The 16,026-nt window shown below is 42.9% G+C and overlaps 1 protein-coding gene across 2 annotated transcripts in view; it reads right to left on the bottom strand.

The window, feature by feature from the left end:
- ACOT7 (acyl-CoA thioesterase 7) overlaps positions 1 to 16,026 on the bottom strand; it is a 1,240,110-nt gene that overhangs the window by 563,350 nt on the left and 660,734 nt on the right. For both annotated transcript variants that reach the window (XM_078640951.1, XM_078640950.1), the window contains exon 6: positions 12,071 to 12,157. In XM_078640951.1, the coding sequence (XP_078497077.1) occupies positions 12,071 to 12,157 (87 nt within the window). The remainder of the gene's footprint in view (positions 1 to 12,070; positions 12,158 to 16,026) is intronic.

Genomic DNA, 16,026 nt, shown 5'->3' with positions numbered 1-16,026 from the left:
ATATCGATATAGATAGATATGGGTTCCTTATATAAATATACATAAATTATTTCTTCACCGAATACCAAGGACAAACCAACACTTCAATAGCTGCTCCACATCTGCTTTATTGCAGGATCATGTTACTAATGGTATGGCAACTTCATGACAATATGATGGCATGTGTCCTGGATGACGACAAAACATCACCAACGGTCATCAATGGTCACCAACAGTGTTGAGCAAGCGTGTGTTCTAGCACCCATGCTGTTCAGCATGATATTTTCTGCCACTCTCACCAATTTCTTCCAGCACTTTGCTGAAGGAGTAGGCCTGAAGTACAGAACTGACTGCATGCCATCACCAAGGTGAAGGAAATTGTGCTGCAAGACTTTCTTTTTGCCAACGATTGTGCTCTGAATACTAGTACAGAGCCAGAAACGAAAGCCAATAAGGGCAAGTTTTCATCTGCATGCAGCAACTTTGGTTTTGCCATCAACATCAAGAAGACAGTGGTCGTGTGCCAGCAAGCTCTCCATGCTCCGTATAAAGAGCCCTCCATCACTGTAACTAGACTGAGACTGCAGGCAGGGGCAGTGCCAATCAATGCTAAAGTAAACTGCAGAATTTTGAAAGCCAGCTCTGCCTTTGGCAGATTGCACTCCAATGCTTGGGAAAGTCGAGGGATCAGCCTACAAATGAAGCTGAAGGTCTACCAAGTAGTGGTGCTTCCAACTCTTCTGTACCCCTGTGGAACGTCGACTGTTTACGGGTGTCTAGTATAACGGCTCAATCACTTCCACATGTACTTTCTTCACAAGCTTCTGAGAAACAGATGGCAGGACAAAGTACCAGATTCTGAAGTTCTTTCCAGAGTCAGACTGCCGACAGTTCATACAATTTTTTTTATTTTTTTATTTATTTAAACTTTTAAAGCGCACAGCTACCCGCAGTGGGTTTCCCGGCGCTGAGGGACAGACTAAAGAAGAATTTGTATGCTGAGTGTGCTAAAAGGAAGCTCCAATTTACTGTTAAAACAGCCAAGTTTTAAGTCCTTTGCGGAAACGAAAGAGATTAGTTTCTGTCTTTAGGGTCATGGGAAGAGCGTTCCAGAGTTTAGGACCCAGATAGGCAAATGAGCGGCCTCCCATTTTTGCTAGCCTAAATCTGGGGATGAAGAAGTCACCATTCCCAGAAGATCTCAAGATACGATTAGGGTTATAGGCCTGAATAAGGCCCTGAAGGTATTTATGAGCGGAGCCTTGTTTAATATTAAAAACATGACAAAGGGCCTTGAATTTGATTCTATTCGGAACTCTGAGCCAGTGTAGGTCGTGAAGAGCTGGAGAGGCGGATGTTCTCCTGGGGACGTTGCGGAGCAGCCGAGCAGCTGCGTTCTGAACAACCTGAAGTTTTTTTATGGTTGTCAGATCAGCTCCAAGATATAGAACGTTGCCGTAGTCCAGGCGGGAAACAACCAACGCCTGGACTACCATTCTTTGTGTGGAAGGGGGCAACATCCACATAATTTTTTGAAGCCATCTCAAGGTGGCGAAACAAATAGAGGCTACCTTTACAGCCTGCTGTCTCATAGTGAGTTTCTCATCAATGAGGAACCCGAGATTGCGGACTACAGTTACAGGCTGAGGGGTAGATCCCATATCATTGGGCCTTTGGTGGGGGCCCCAGAGATCCTTACCCCTGCCAAGTATCACAACCTCGGTCTTGTCACCGTTAAGTTTCAAGAAATTGTTCTTCATCCACCTGGAGACACGAACCAGACCTTCTCTCAAAACAGAGGTATCCGTGCCCTCTGTGTTAGAAAGAGAGAAGATGATCTGTGTATCATCTGCATAGGAGTATAAGGTGAGACCAGCTTCCTCTATGATAGTGGCCAGGGGTCTTACATAGATATTGAATAGTAGAGGACTAATTATAGACCCCTGAGGCACGCCATACGCCGATGGACAGATTGTAGATGAAGCAGAGGCCGAGAACACCTGAAAAGTACGGTCTCTTAAAAAAGAGGCTGTCCAGGCTAAGGCAGCGCTTTCTACACCCAGGGACGGGAGAGTCGTAAGGAGAATGGAATGGGACACAGTGTCGAACGCCGCGCTCAAATCCAAAAGAATGAGGGCAGATGTTTCTCCACGATCGACACTGTGTCTCAGACTCTCGGTGACTCCCAGGAGTGTAGTTTCGGTCGAATGATGCGCTCTAAAGCCTGACTGGGATGGATGTAGAAATCCCGTGCTTTCCACAAGGTGAGTTAATTGCGTATTAATATGCCGTTCCAGGATTTTCGACAGAATTGGAAGCAATGAGATTGGTCTGAAGTTAGACAAGTTGGCAACATCAGCTCCAGCCTTTTTTAATAAAGGAACAATCATTGCATGCTTCCATTCCTGTGGAACGAGAGACTCAGATAGTGAGGAGTTGAGAAGTTGCATTAATACGTGACGTGGGCCAGGTTCAAGTGATTTTGAAATTTTGGCCGGCACCGGGTCCCGTGGGGAGCCGGATTTAATGCTATTCAGGCAAAGAGAGAAAGAGGTATCATCGAAGGGCAACCAATTTGCAAGTCTATTCGTTGCAAGAGGCAGATGATCTGGAATCACTGTTGACTCGGGTTGAGGCTCATCATTAGATGTAGAAAGACTTAAAGAGTCATAGATACGCTCTACTTTGGATGTAAATAATTTTGCATAGAGTTACACTGAGTCTCGTCTAAAGCAGGGGGGGCTGGCACCACATCTGCCCCTGTTAACTTTTTCACCACCGAAAAAAGAGTACGAGGGCAGTTTTGAGCATTGGTAACCGTATTGGAGACATAAGCGGCTCTGGCCGTTTTACATTGATGGTGATAGTCCCTAAGGGCTTCCTTGTAAGCCGTCTTACGAGAGGCAGCGTAGGAGCGCCTCTACTTCCTTTCAAAATTCTTACAATTGGATCTCATGCGCTTTAGGTCCTCAGAGAACCAGGGCGCAGGAGTTCGATGGGACATAGAATTTTTAGATGTTAGAGGGAGGAGTGCATCAATAGTAGTGCTCCACCATTTAGATACTTCTGAGTTCAACACGGAAGTTAGGGAGTGTCCATGAGGCGCCTGTTGAACTCAGAGATGTCGAGCCTGTTCCATTGACGTATCAACACCTCCTTTCTGCCATTACCACTAATCGGGGGTTTAGTACGGGATAGGGAGAAATGTACAGCATAATGATCTGACCGTTCCAAAGGACGAGCAAGGGAAGAGCATTCAAATGGTAGATTGGAGAGAACAGGGTCCAATAAGTGCCCTGCAGAATGTGTGGGCCCTGAGTTGCATAACAAGATGTTTACGGCTTCAAGTTCAGACAAAAACAGTTTGCTAACATTACATAGTTCATCTTCCAGATGGAGGTTCAGGTCGCCAAGAATAGTAAAATTGGCAGCCTTCAAGGATAGAGGAGCGATGGTATCTGCAAAGGATGCCGTCCAGGCATTCGCGTTTCCAGGAGGTCGGTAAATCAGAAGACCTGACAAAGTAAACTGGGAGCTGATAGAGATTTTAAAATATCCAGCTTCACATCCGGGCATAGGAAAGACATCAAAGGTACAAGTGTATTTTGAGTTAAGGATTATAGCAATGCCACCTCCTTTACCAGTGTCTCTGTCCTTCCTGACCATTATATAGCCATCGGGCACCGCCATGGCAACATCTGGTCCAGAGCTCTCATGAAGGCAGGTTTCCGTAAGGAACACGGCATCAGGTTTTTCATCAACTATAAAATCATAGATGTTATTCTTATGTTTCGGAAGTGATCTACAGTTTACGCTCCAAAACTGAAGTTTTGTGCAAGTTGGAGGAAATCTAGAGCCTCTAGTTCTGCCCCTGGGTTTACCCCATTTATGTAGTGGTTTCATCCGTAGAGAAATTGCAGTGAGTGCATTTAAAATTATGGCTCGGCAGTATGCATGTTGTGCACTGTACAGAGGGTGGGTACCTAAGCTGTTTTAACTCCTCACCCGTATAAGTGATGATGGAGCCGTGGTGGTTGGAGGTAGCAGGGTCCATGGCCCCTTGGCCCGTCCTGGCATGGACGGGCGTAGACGGGCCTGACTCTGGCGCGACTCCAGCGCGTCGTCCGCGCGACTCTGTGCGTGTCCGCTCGGCACACTCACTTTTATCGCTTGAGTGGGCGGGACACCTGGCAGCAGTGAGAGTGGAGCGCTGACCGGTATTGAAACCCGGAAATGAGGCTCGTTGGTGATAGGACCCCTCCGCTCAATCGGCACACGCCGTGATGGAACAGGGGAAACACCAAGGACAGGTAGGCAAAAGCTTACTTTAAAATGATATAATTGCAATTCACAATGAAGTACATTACAGATAAAAAGCGATGATTTAAAATTAAGTTGCAGTTTGGTTTTTAGCTACAATTCAGCATAGCATAGCGGTGCAGTGAGCTATCAGCAGAATATTCCGAGTAATCCCTTCTATACCACACTCTCTACGAGGCTGTAATACTAATCTGTCTGCACGTGTCCACTCGGCGCACTCACTTTTATCGCTTGAGTGGGCGGGACACCTGGCAGCAGTGAGAGTGGAGCGCTGACCGGTATTGAAACCCGGAAATGAGGCTCGTTGTTGATAGGACCCCTCCGCTCAATCGGCACACGCCGTGACGGAACAGGGGAAACACCAAGGACAGGTAGGCAAAAGCTTACTTTAAAATGATATAATTGCAATTCGCAATGAAGCACATTACAGATAAAAAGCGACGATTTAAAATTAAGTTGCAGTTCGGTTTTTAGCTACAATTCAGCATAGCATAGCGGTGCAGTGAGCTATCAGCAGAATATTCCGAGTAATCCCTTCTATAACACACTCTCTACGAGGCTGTAATACTAATCTGCTGAAGAAAGCCCAGACCAGATGGGCTGGGCATGTTGTTAATGTCAGATGAGCACATCCCCAAACAGCACTTCTATGGAGAATTAACTCAGGGAAGGTGCTCCCTTGGAGGACAAAAGAAAAGGTTCAAGGACACGTTGAAGGCCTACCTGAAGTCCCTCAAGATCATCACCGCCACCTGGGAAACCCTCATAATAAACCATCCAGCATGGTGCAGCCTCATTCACAAAGGCTGCCAAACCTCTGAGGTAAGGCGTACTGCTGAGGCACAAAGAAAGCATGACCTGGGCAAGTCCAGCACTGCCCATACATCACATGTCTGCCCAACGCATGACAGGACGTTGCACGCCCAGTCAGACTACTTAGCCATCATATGACGCACAGAGCCCGATCAACCAATTGATGAGATCTCAAGGTCTTCATCGACAACGATTGACAAACATCATCCTAACACCACCATGTGCTGAGGGATCTGCACGTTTTGCCTGTACAACAGCCTTGTTCAGGCTACAAAGAGGGGATTGATGGTTGACTCATTTGAGTCTACCACCAATGCCCTTCTCTCATTGCAGTGCTACTTGCAGTGCTATCAACATAAACGAAGGACAAAATAGTCCTAAAAATAATGGCAGCTACTTTGAAACACTCTCCATGTACGTTCCCGATACAGTTACAAAACACATTATCATCTACTTCGCTCATTTGAGTTCACAACAAATTATCCCCACAGCTATTATGGAAGGAGACAGGGAAATTCATCTTCTTAGTAGGCTTGAATCTAAATTAATTCTAGACATGGAATTTAATGAACCCTTTGGCTTGAATACAGATGAATAATTGTATACTTTCCTCTGATTATATCCGTATATGAAACTCTCTGCTATGGAAATGGTGGTCTTGAATATATTTAACAATTTTTATATTACTTTTATTTTTTTATTTTCATTCCCTCTTTTTTAGATATCCCTAAAGACGAATCACATGAGTAAGCCCAATTAGGCTTCACTATCTAACAGATGTTAACAGTAGAAGAAGGACTATATTGTTGATGTCCTCCCTTTTACCACAACAAGTTACATTATGATTGATAATCCATAGTGAGTAATAGTTTCATTACAGTGCAATATGCATGTTTTTCATTGGGATTGATGTCGATGTAGAAATTAATAGGAGTTGTGTGGGAGGCAAATATCACAATGTTTATCCATTATATTGATGAATTTTTGGTTTGGGAAACGAGGAATTGATATACATTGTTATCTTTATGTAATTAATAATTTGTTGCAAACTCAAACGTGCTTAGTAGGTGTTAATGTGCTTGTATTGATACGTGCATGGAGAAAGTTCCAAAATGGCCACCATTATTTTTATAACTATTTTGGTCCTTTGTTTATGTTGATAACACTGCAATGAGAGGAGGGGATTGGTGGTAAACTCAAATGAAAAGACTAAGATGTAATGGTGTTTCCTATCATGAATAAGGCTGTTGTACAATTGAAATGCATTGATCCCTCAGCAAAAGGTTGCGTAATATAGCACTTGTAGAGTAGCTACTGGAGTCATGGCTCGTCCTCGGTGTTCAGCACACACACATCGTGCGCGTTTAAGCTGTGCACCACCATTGGTTTGTTTGAGCTGTGCACCACCTGTGGTTTGTTTGGTGTACATCGGCAACTGCTCATTAACTCTGAACACACAGACACACACAGAGACACACACACACACACATATATATACAACAAAGGTTAAAGGGCTAATATAGCAGGGTGGAAATGTCAGTTGAAACATACTGTTTTAAACAAACAAAACCACTGTAATTAGCCAGTTATAATGATCTCAAGTAACGGTAACTCGTGCCCTAAATTAACTATAACTCGAGCACCCGCCTTGCACAGTGTTGTCAATAATGATGTAATTTCAGATGTTGCTATCATGTTATCAATGATGCGATCGAACATGTCATTAGAGATGTAATATGTGATGTCGTAAGCAGTGTATGGCAAGGGCGCCCCTAGTAGGGCGAGCCCGGTCCTGAATTGCTAGTGTTCCATTTAAGGATGGAGCTGGCCTCGCAGTTTGGGCTAAACTGTTCCCATTGGACTCAATCAATCAATCAATCAGTCAACTTATAAAGCGCACTACTTAGCCGTGAGGGTCTCAAGGCGCTGAGGGGGTGCTGCTACTGCTCGAAGAGCCAGGTTTTGAGGAGCCTTCTGAAGGTGAGCAGGTCTTGGGTCTGCCTCAGATGGGTGGGGAGGGTATTCCAGGTCTTGGCAGCGAGGAAGGAGAAGGATCGGCCGCCGGAGGTTATTTTTTGTTGGATGCGCGGGACGGCAGCAAGGGCGAGGCTGGTGGAGCGGAGATGGCGGGTGCAGGGGTGTAGAAGTTGAGTCTGTTGTTCAGGTAAGCTGGTCCGGTGTTGTGGAGTGCTTTGTGTGCGTGGGTGAGGAGCTTGAAGGTGATCCTCTTGTTGACGGGGAGCCAGTGCAGGTCTCTTAAGTGGGGGGTGATGTGGCTGCGTCGGGGGGGCGTTGAGGATCAGACTGGCGGATGGGTTCTGGATGCGTTGTAGTCGTCGCAGGTGTTTGGCCGGGATTCCTGCGTAGAGTGCGTTGCCGTAGTCCAGCCTGCTGCTGGGGAGGGCTTGGGTCACCATTCTTCTGGTTTCAGTCGGGATCCACTTGTAGATCCTGCGAAGCATGCGGAGGGAGTTGTAGAAAGAGGAGGATATGGCGTTGACCTGCGTTGACATGGAGAGGGAGGAGTCGAGGATGAAACCTAAGTTGCGTGTGTGGTCCGTGGGTGTTGGAGCTGTTCCCAGTGTGGTCGGCCACCAGGAGTCGTCCCATGCTGAGGGCATGGGGCCAAGGATGAGGACTTCTGTCTTGTCCGAGTTCAGCTTCAGGCAGCTTTCCCTCATCCACTCGGCGACGGCCTTCATTCCCTTGTGGAGGTTGGTTTTAGCGGTGTGTGGGTCCTTGGTAAGGGAGAGGATGAGCTGGGTGTCGTCGGCGTAGGAGATGATGTTCAGGTCGTGCTGGCTGGCCACTTGTGCGAGGGGGGCCATATAGACGTTGAACAGGGTTGGGCTGAGGGATGAGCCCTGGGGTACGCCGCAAATGATGGCAGTGGCTTCGGATCGGAACGGTTGGAGGCGGACTCGTTGGGACTGCCGGAGAGGAAGGAAGTGGTCCAGTCCTGGGCATTCTTCTGGATTCCGGCTTCTTGGAGGCGTGATCTTAGTGTATGGTGACAGACCGTGTCAAAGGCAGCTGACAGGTCCAGGAGGATAAGGGCTGAAGTTTTGCCGTTGTCTAGTTGGCGCCTGATGTCGTCTGTAGCAGCGATGAGGGCTGTCTCAGTGCTGTGGTTTCGTCTGAATCCGGACTGGGATGGGTCTAGGATGTTGTTGTCCTCGAGGTAGCGGGACAGCTGCATGTTGGCGATTTTCTCGATGACCTTCGCCACGAAACGGAGCAGGGAGATGGGCCGGAAATTTTGAGGTCTTTGGGGTCTGCCTTGGGCTTCTTGAGGAGGGCGTTGATTTCGGCGTGCTTCCAGCTTTCCGGGAATGTTGCTGTATTGAAGGAGATGTTGATGACCTTCCGTAGTTGGGGTGCGATAGTTGTGTCGGCTTTGTTGAAAATGTGGTGCGGGCAGGGGTCTGACGGAGATCAGGCGTGGATGGAGTTCATAACCTTGCGTGTCTCGTCGTCATTGACTTGGGACCAGGCGGTCAGCTGGTTGGTGCAGGAGCCATTCGGGGTGGGGTGGGGTCTGTCGCGGTCGGGGTGGGTGAGGTGATGAAGCTGTCGTGGATGTTGACGATCTTGCGGTGGAAGAAGGTGGAACAGGATCAAGACTGATTTGCTTATGGCTGGGTCCAAACTGGGGTGGAAAGGTGTGCAAAATAATGATGGTCTGGGTCCTGGACTGGGTTCTGAGTAACTACCAGTACATGAAATGAATTCAAGCATTCTATCCATCACTTTTTGTTTACTTTAGAGTGTCACCCTAAATGGGATGCATATGTCCAGATGTAGGTTTTGTGCAGACTGTGTCACTGGAAGCAAGTTATAACTGGCTGATGAGCCATAAGCAGGGTGAAACCGGTCCAGGATTGCTTGTGTTCTGGTTCAAGAAGAACCTTGCAGTTCTGGCTGGACAGTTCCCACGGGAGCAGGGTCAAGACTGATTTGTATATGGCTGGATCCAAATTGAGGTGGCATGCTGTATGAAAAAACAATAAACTGTAATGCGGCCCCTATTAATTACTAGTGGCTGAGATTAATTCAAGCACTCCATCCATCACTTTTTTGCATACTTTTGTGCTCAGGGTTTGGACCGCAGAAGTTGGTCACGCATGGAAGGTTGCCTAAGCAATGCTGGGCCCTGGGGCCAACCTCTGCTGCACACGGAATAAGGTTGTGCGCAGTAGGGGTTGTACACCTGTGGTGGGATGGGTGCTGGGGGCCAGGTCCAGCACCGAGAAGGGCATGTGCAGTGGAGATTGGCCATCCACAGAAGGATGGGTGCAGGGAACTCTTGTATGTAGAATATAATCCGAAACCCAGAACTACATTGAAACAACTAAGGTTCCAGTTATGGCTGTCTTTCTGTCTTTTCTTATAACACCTTAATGTATGCATGTATGCTGAAATACATATAAATATATATATATATGTATGTGTGTGTGTGTGTGTCTATGAATGTTTGTGTGTGTATATATATATATATATATAAAAAATACATGTATGTGTGTGTGTGTGAATATATATATATATATATATGAATATATATATACACACACACACACATACATCTATTTATCTATTTTTTTACTGAACAAAAGGTTCAAACAAAGTTGCAGTTAGGTGGAAATGAAAGTTACAACCCCACCAATGCACATGATCTGTAGCAAGGCCCTGCAGCCCACCTCACAGTAGCAACCACTAAATCCACAGGTGGACAACAACCAATAAATTCCTTTTTTTTTTTTAAAAGAGAAATTCTGGTCCAGAGTGACTTCCAGAAGAGTCCTCAGGGATCAGAATGACCTAAATTTGCTTTAAACGCTTTTGCTCCCGGGAAATGTCTGGGAACAATCCCGTCATCCAACCATTCAGGATATTCACACCTACCTTATTTTTACTGAAAAGTCCGGAATCTAAGACTGAATCCCTGACTGGTGTAATGTTGGGTGCAACATTTCTCTTCATGTTCCTGCCAGTAAATCACAACCCTCAGTACTTCATTTATCATCTTTTCCCATGGGACTCACTCAGGACTCCCTAGGGAGTCAGTGAACAGATTTACATCAAATCACATTAAGTATGCTTTCTGAGTAAAGATTGAGCTTTCCGTCAAATTTGGTGTCATTCTGTTGAGCCGTTTTTTTTGTATTGCTATTAAAAAAATTCAATATTTTCGGAACACTTACAGAGGAGAGCTATGTATTTCCCCAACTGTTAAAATAGTGATGAACAAAAGACAAGATAGTGGCCACACATGATTATATTAGCCTTGGAGGGGGCTCCTTGGGTGGAACAGTTATCAAGTATATATAGTAGTAGGGGTCATGCCCAAATTACCCTCATATACCTGAGCATTAACATCAACGATGTAGAATCAAAAAATATTGGTAGAGAGGGATCAATCAAAAGTATTTATTTTCAACCAGAGTACAGTTAATTACTCCGCTGTTCTCTTATTCTAATTATAGACAAACTCATTTCTGCTAATCTAGCTTGTGTACGTTACAAGTGATGGGAAAAGAACACAGTATAGTCACAACAAACTAATACATGTACAATTTACATATATACACAATATACACTTCATTACAGAAACAAACTCACACTCATATATATGATACACTACATATATACAATATATACAACATATACAACATATATTCAACATATACACATATCGAAAAACCAATAAATCAATAATTGGTTCCCCTACTGTGAACAAAACAGACAGCGTGTATACTCTAGAATCAGAGCAATACACTATAAGGTAGTCCCTATAGCGCCTGAGGAATAGCACCTCCAAAACTATACAAGGGGCGCTTTACTTTCTTCATACAACTCTGCTTGATGGGACTCCTTTAGAAATGTTGACGCTGGCATCATCAGGACAGGGGATTCAATATTTCTGAACGGGTTAATAGCTCTCTTAAGCAAGACACGGCTGGCAGGGACCGAACCCACTGCCGCCCTGCCAAAAAATGGCCCTTCGACCCTTCAGAGGTTGTATTCCACTCTCGAAGATGAAAAAATAGTGTCACCAGTCCACTTAATTTTTCAAACGGTGCAATCAAACAGGCACTTAATACCTGCAAATGTGCGGTCCAGTCACTCACAAAAGAACTGCCAACGACTTCCAACAGCAAGTATCCAAACGGCCTTGGGTGGAACAGACCAGATATTGTGAGTAAAAATGTGTTATCTGTATATACACCAACATGACCTGTATTGTTTTATTATAGATTAATAAAAAAGAATACATTTCTTTTTAAATTGCTATATATTCATGTTCATTTGTTAAAAAGAAAGGTATTTAATCATATCGAAAGCATTCAGGGTCAACATCACGCACTGAAATAGAATCACAATAACTACACTTTGTGAGTGTACTACCATTTGTTTGATTCTGTTATCTCATTTTAGAGTAGAATTTGAGATAATAGTTTTATTGAGCTACTTAAGCCATACTTTGGTAATAAGGTATTTGATCTTTGCATCGTAGTAATAAATGAGTGAAAGTGTTTTTGATAATACTCTTGTGCCAAATTAGTGGTATTTGGCGACATTCATTTTTATTGGCATGGCACGTTTAATATACGTTTTTGATACTTTTGGGTGTAGTCCAATTGCTTTTGCACCAAAATTTCAACCCTTAAATAGAACCTTACAGCGCAATCCATTATTTTGCAACAGATGTTCAAGGGTCACGATATTACAAGTTTCACACTGCTGATAGCACATTGAAATGTTAATGATTCTGCAACTTACAGGTTTTACTTGAATCTAAAGTGTGGAAACTTTACGGTGTTATCACAAATCTACAGCGAGGAATTCATCTAATTAAAACAGAACTTCATTAAGATTTGGACAGAAGTTAACACTTATTATAAACTTAAAAGAGTGAATTACGAAATTATATCCACAACACTGCATCTGTTCACCTTACCTCCATGTACAAAGCCGAGTAAAGTGCAATCTGATGGCCCCACCAAATGAATCAGGCTTGATTGACTATAGCCCACGGTATAACACTCTGCAATAAAAGAGTAAAGATAAGTACAATACAGAAATATATGTTTCAAAGTGTACAAGATACAAACATTGTGTTCCAAACACTTAGGGCCTGATTTAGAGTTTGGTGAATGGGATACTCCATCGCAAATGTGTCAGATATCTCGTCCGCCATATTACATGTGCAATAAGATATATAATGCTCTTACGCTGGGACAGGATATCCGTCATGTTTGTGACGATTATCCTTTCTGACCAAAGACTAAAACAAACACATAGTTCCAATTGACAGCTCTTTTACCAGCAATCAGCCATTTTTAGTCATCTTGGAGCATGGGTGTACCTTGCCTACAAACCACTTGTGTTTTCTTTAAGTGACCTTCACATTACACTTTTCATATTTTAATTCCCAACACACACAGTACTCGATGTGTGTTCCAATAGGACGTATGTGTACCTCACAATTAAAGCTGCTTTCATTTAGAACATTGTTGAGTAAGTATTTTTTTATCAACTCACCTTTTTCTAATTTCATCTGCTCCTCTGCTCCATTGTTGTACTGAGCAGTTCCAGAGTAAGGGGGATATTTGGAGTGTGACTGATGCAGGACATCAGCCAAACTTCGGCAGATGTCCTTTCCACTCTATTTATGCACTCAAAATTAAACAGACTCGAAATCCGTTAATTTTTGACGACATTCCACATCTGCCAAAATTTCAAACTGAAAAAATGATTGTGTTAGCACACATTGCACATGACCCATTTTTTCTTGCTGTGCCCTCGAAGTTTTGCTATTCAGCCCAACGTCTTTCGTCATCTTCCAGTTCTTCTAGCCTTATTGTATGCTAGCACTGCATAAACATAATATAACATTTGGCTGGTTTTTAAGCTGGATTCCCTTGATGATCGTGTTCATTATGAAGTTTCTAAAAATGTTTGTGTACAATATTCTTAAACCTCCAAACGGGCTTGTCTTGACCTTTATCCAGTCTCTGATCTGTGTGAAACATGTAACTAATCAGTTTTAGGGTTTCAGAGCCCTCATAAGTCTGCTTTGACTCTTTTAAAGCAGGATGATCAGAACCTCACGATTAGGTTAACAGTATTTGTAACTAATAAATAATAAATATGCCTAGTGTGACAGTATTACATTCTAACCCACTACTGGACACTTTGTGAATGAGCTTCTGTGCAGTCATACTTCTTTTAGGAATTGGAATGAGTCAACTTACCCTCTGTTAAAATCAGAATATCGTTATAATGTTTTCAGAAACTATTTGAGTGGCATCATCAGGGTTCCCGCAAAAGTCTCAAAGGTAGAACTATACAATAATGTGGCTGAAGTCACAAAAGTATCACATTATTGAGTGGTTCAGCGAATTTGAATGTGATTTTATATTCCATAATGGATGCTAAATTGTCAGATGTATAAATTGCTGATGCTAGACAAACTCTCTTGGTCATATATAGAAAATGGTTTCTTGATTCTGTATCCTTGATGAAAACTAAATATAAATTGGCCTATATTTCTTAAACTGGATCCTTATTTGCACATAAATCCAGCAAAGTGCTCTTCAATATTACAACAATTGAGATTTGGAATTCAAAAATCTGTAGAAACGTCAATTGTTCAATTGTCCCATTTGGTATCATTGGTGGATGGTATGTGTAAAATCAAAGTGAGGCTCAAAAATAAGATTGAAATGAACTGCACAGAGATGAGAGTAATGATTCATAAGCTTTGCCTGAGTACTCTGACATAGCCAGTGCTGATATGTAGGACAAAGGATATTTCTGCATTCAAGATCTTTCCATCAGTAAGTCTCTTAATGTGCAATATTGTTGTGACACCACCCCAGAATAGTCAGAATGAAACAAATAAATCTACTATTTCAATGCATCTCAATGCTGCTGCTCAGCAACGTCCTATTTTGTACGTCTATTAGCTAGATGTCACTGAGTCTCTACCAACTCTTAACAGATCAGATGTAGTGCACGCAAACGTACAATCTTCCCAAGTATTCAAGTATTGGCATGCTTATAATTATTGTGGACATCATTGCCAGTGAATATCAACTAGGTACTGAACAGAAAAATGTGTACAAACACCACTGGCAAACTAATCACAACATGAAATAAGCCAAAAAAACACCAAATTAGATGCACAGTTTCTGCAAACTCTCCACTGTAAATGAGGTGAATCAGCATATTAGCAAGTCACATGACTTTGCATCAGACATAACAACAACAAAAAATCCGTGGGTCTAGAGATCTGAGTATGTGATGTTTTTACAAAGTTGGGAACAAAATGGATTCCACCAGACAGGAGTCAAAACAAAGCTAGTGAGAATGTCTCAAAGAAAAGTAGATTCCCATCAGTCACCGAAGTGATATTTGTCATCATTTGGGAACCACATCTGTACCTTCTAGATGTAGAGAAGAAGGTACTCACAGATCTTGTGATACAATCTGTGAATAAAACATGATGTAGTGCATGTAATTGTGCAGTGTGGTGATACAAAATTAAAATTTGATGACCAATAGGAAAATTGGGTTTATTAAGTATCCTTTGGTATCAAAGATAAAACATAAAAAGTGCATGAACGCCCTTAATAGATATGTGGGCGTACTGTTACGGTCGACATGTTTAAGCCAATAGAATAAGGCTTTCTTCAGGACCAGATTTTTTAAACTACTGCAGGTATAGTAAATACTGAAGGAAAATAAATGGATACAACCTTACACCTTTGCACAGCTATAATTTGACGGCTTAGGCATAGGTATGAACTCCTGTAAAAATACAAATTAAAAATAACATGTAAATGGTGAAAGCAAACAAATTGTTTCAACAGTGAAAACACACAAAGAGCACATTCCTCTGGATATGTGTTCAGAATAAAGTCAAGTGCTAGACTATTTTGATTGATTGAAAGGAAGTTGACCTTACCCGTTGTAAATCGGGAAGATACTATCCGCTCCTGGCAATCGCTCAGGGCGTGAGGCAGCGCTCTGCAGAAAGAAAAGGGGGGACTAATTGTAGTGATCCATTATATAAAAGTCTGATATGTCACATGTCAATTGGGAAAAATCGAAGCATGTGCTATCAGATAGAAAAAGAAAAAAGTACAAAAAGTTCTTTTTTTTTAAAAGCATAATAACAGTGTGGCAAGTAGTTATTTAAAAGGATAGTTCTAAAATATAGGAACAGGCATTAGGAGGATAACAGAAATGAAGTAACTTTGTCTAGCTGAACCTCCAAGAGAGTACCAAAGTTTTAAGTAGAGAGCCAAAGAGCCAGATAGTTGCAGCCTTTCTTACCTAATCCGTCGCTACCCCGGACCGGAACCTGAGAGTCACCGGCAGTGATGTCCTGTCCGGGGTAGCGATTTAAAAACCGTCTTGAATTAGGTCAAATTAGTCACAGATGTAGATCTCTAGCCGTGAAGCGGTCACGTGGCTCAAAGGCGGCCAATAGGACCGTGCGTGCTTGTCAGGACTACAGAAGACCGCTAGTGCCGTCGGGATTTGTAGTACACAATCCATACATACAAACGAAAGAGTGCATCTAATTATGTATACGTAAGTATACCATGGCATAAGATTGGATTAAATGTCACAGATATACAAAATCTTTTCTGCAAACAACTTGTGACCGATTCTAAAGTCTAGCCGTGGTTATGTGGCCCAGAGACCGCCAATCACATCTCAAACGATATTGGGATTTGTAGTTTTAAAACCTCGTAAGAATATGGTGGAGTATGAATGATGTCATATGCGTGTCGTAAATATGTTTATTAGGTGCCAATAATCATACACTCCCTTATAACAAAATAAGATTCAGAAAATATAATTTAGATGGTGTTAATAAAAGGGAATTTGTATCCGATAGCT

Source organism: Lissotriton helveticus, chromosome 5_1 (assembly GCF_964261635.1).
Source record: "Lissotriton helveticus chromosome 5_1, aLisHel1.1, whole genome shotgun sequence".
Taxonomy (NCBI): Eukaryota; Metazoa; Chordata; class Amphibia; order Caudata; family Salamandridae; genus Lissotriton; species Lissotriton helveticus.
Note: the sequence above shows the minus strand (reverse complement) of the source record. Positions and strands in the feature narration are given on the sequence as shown.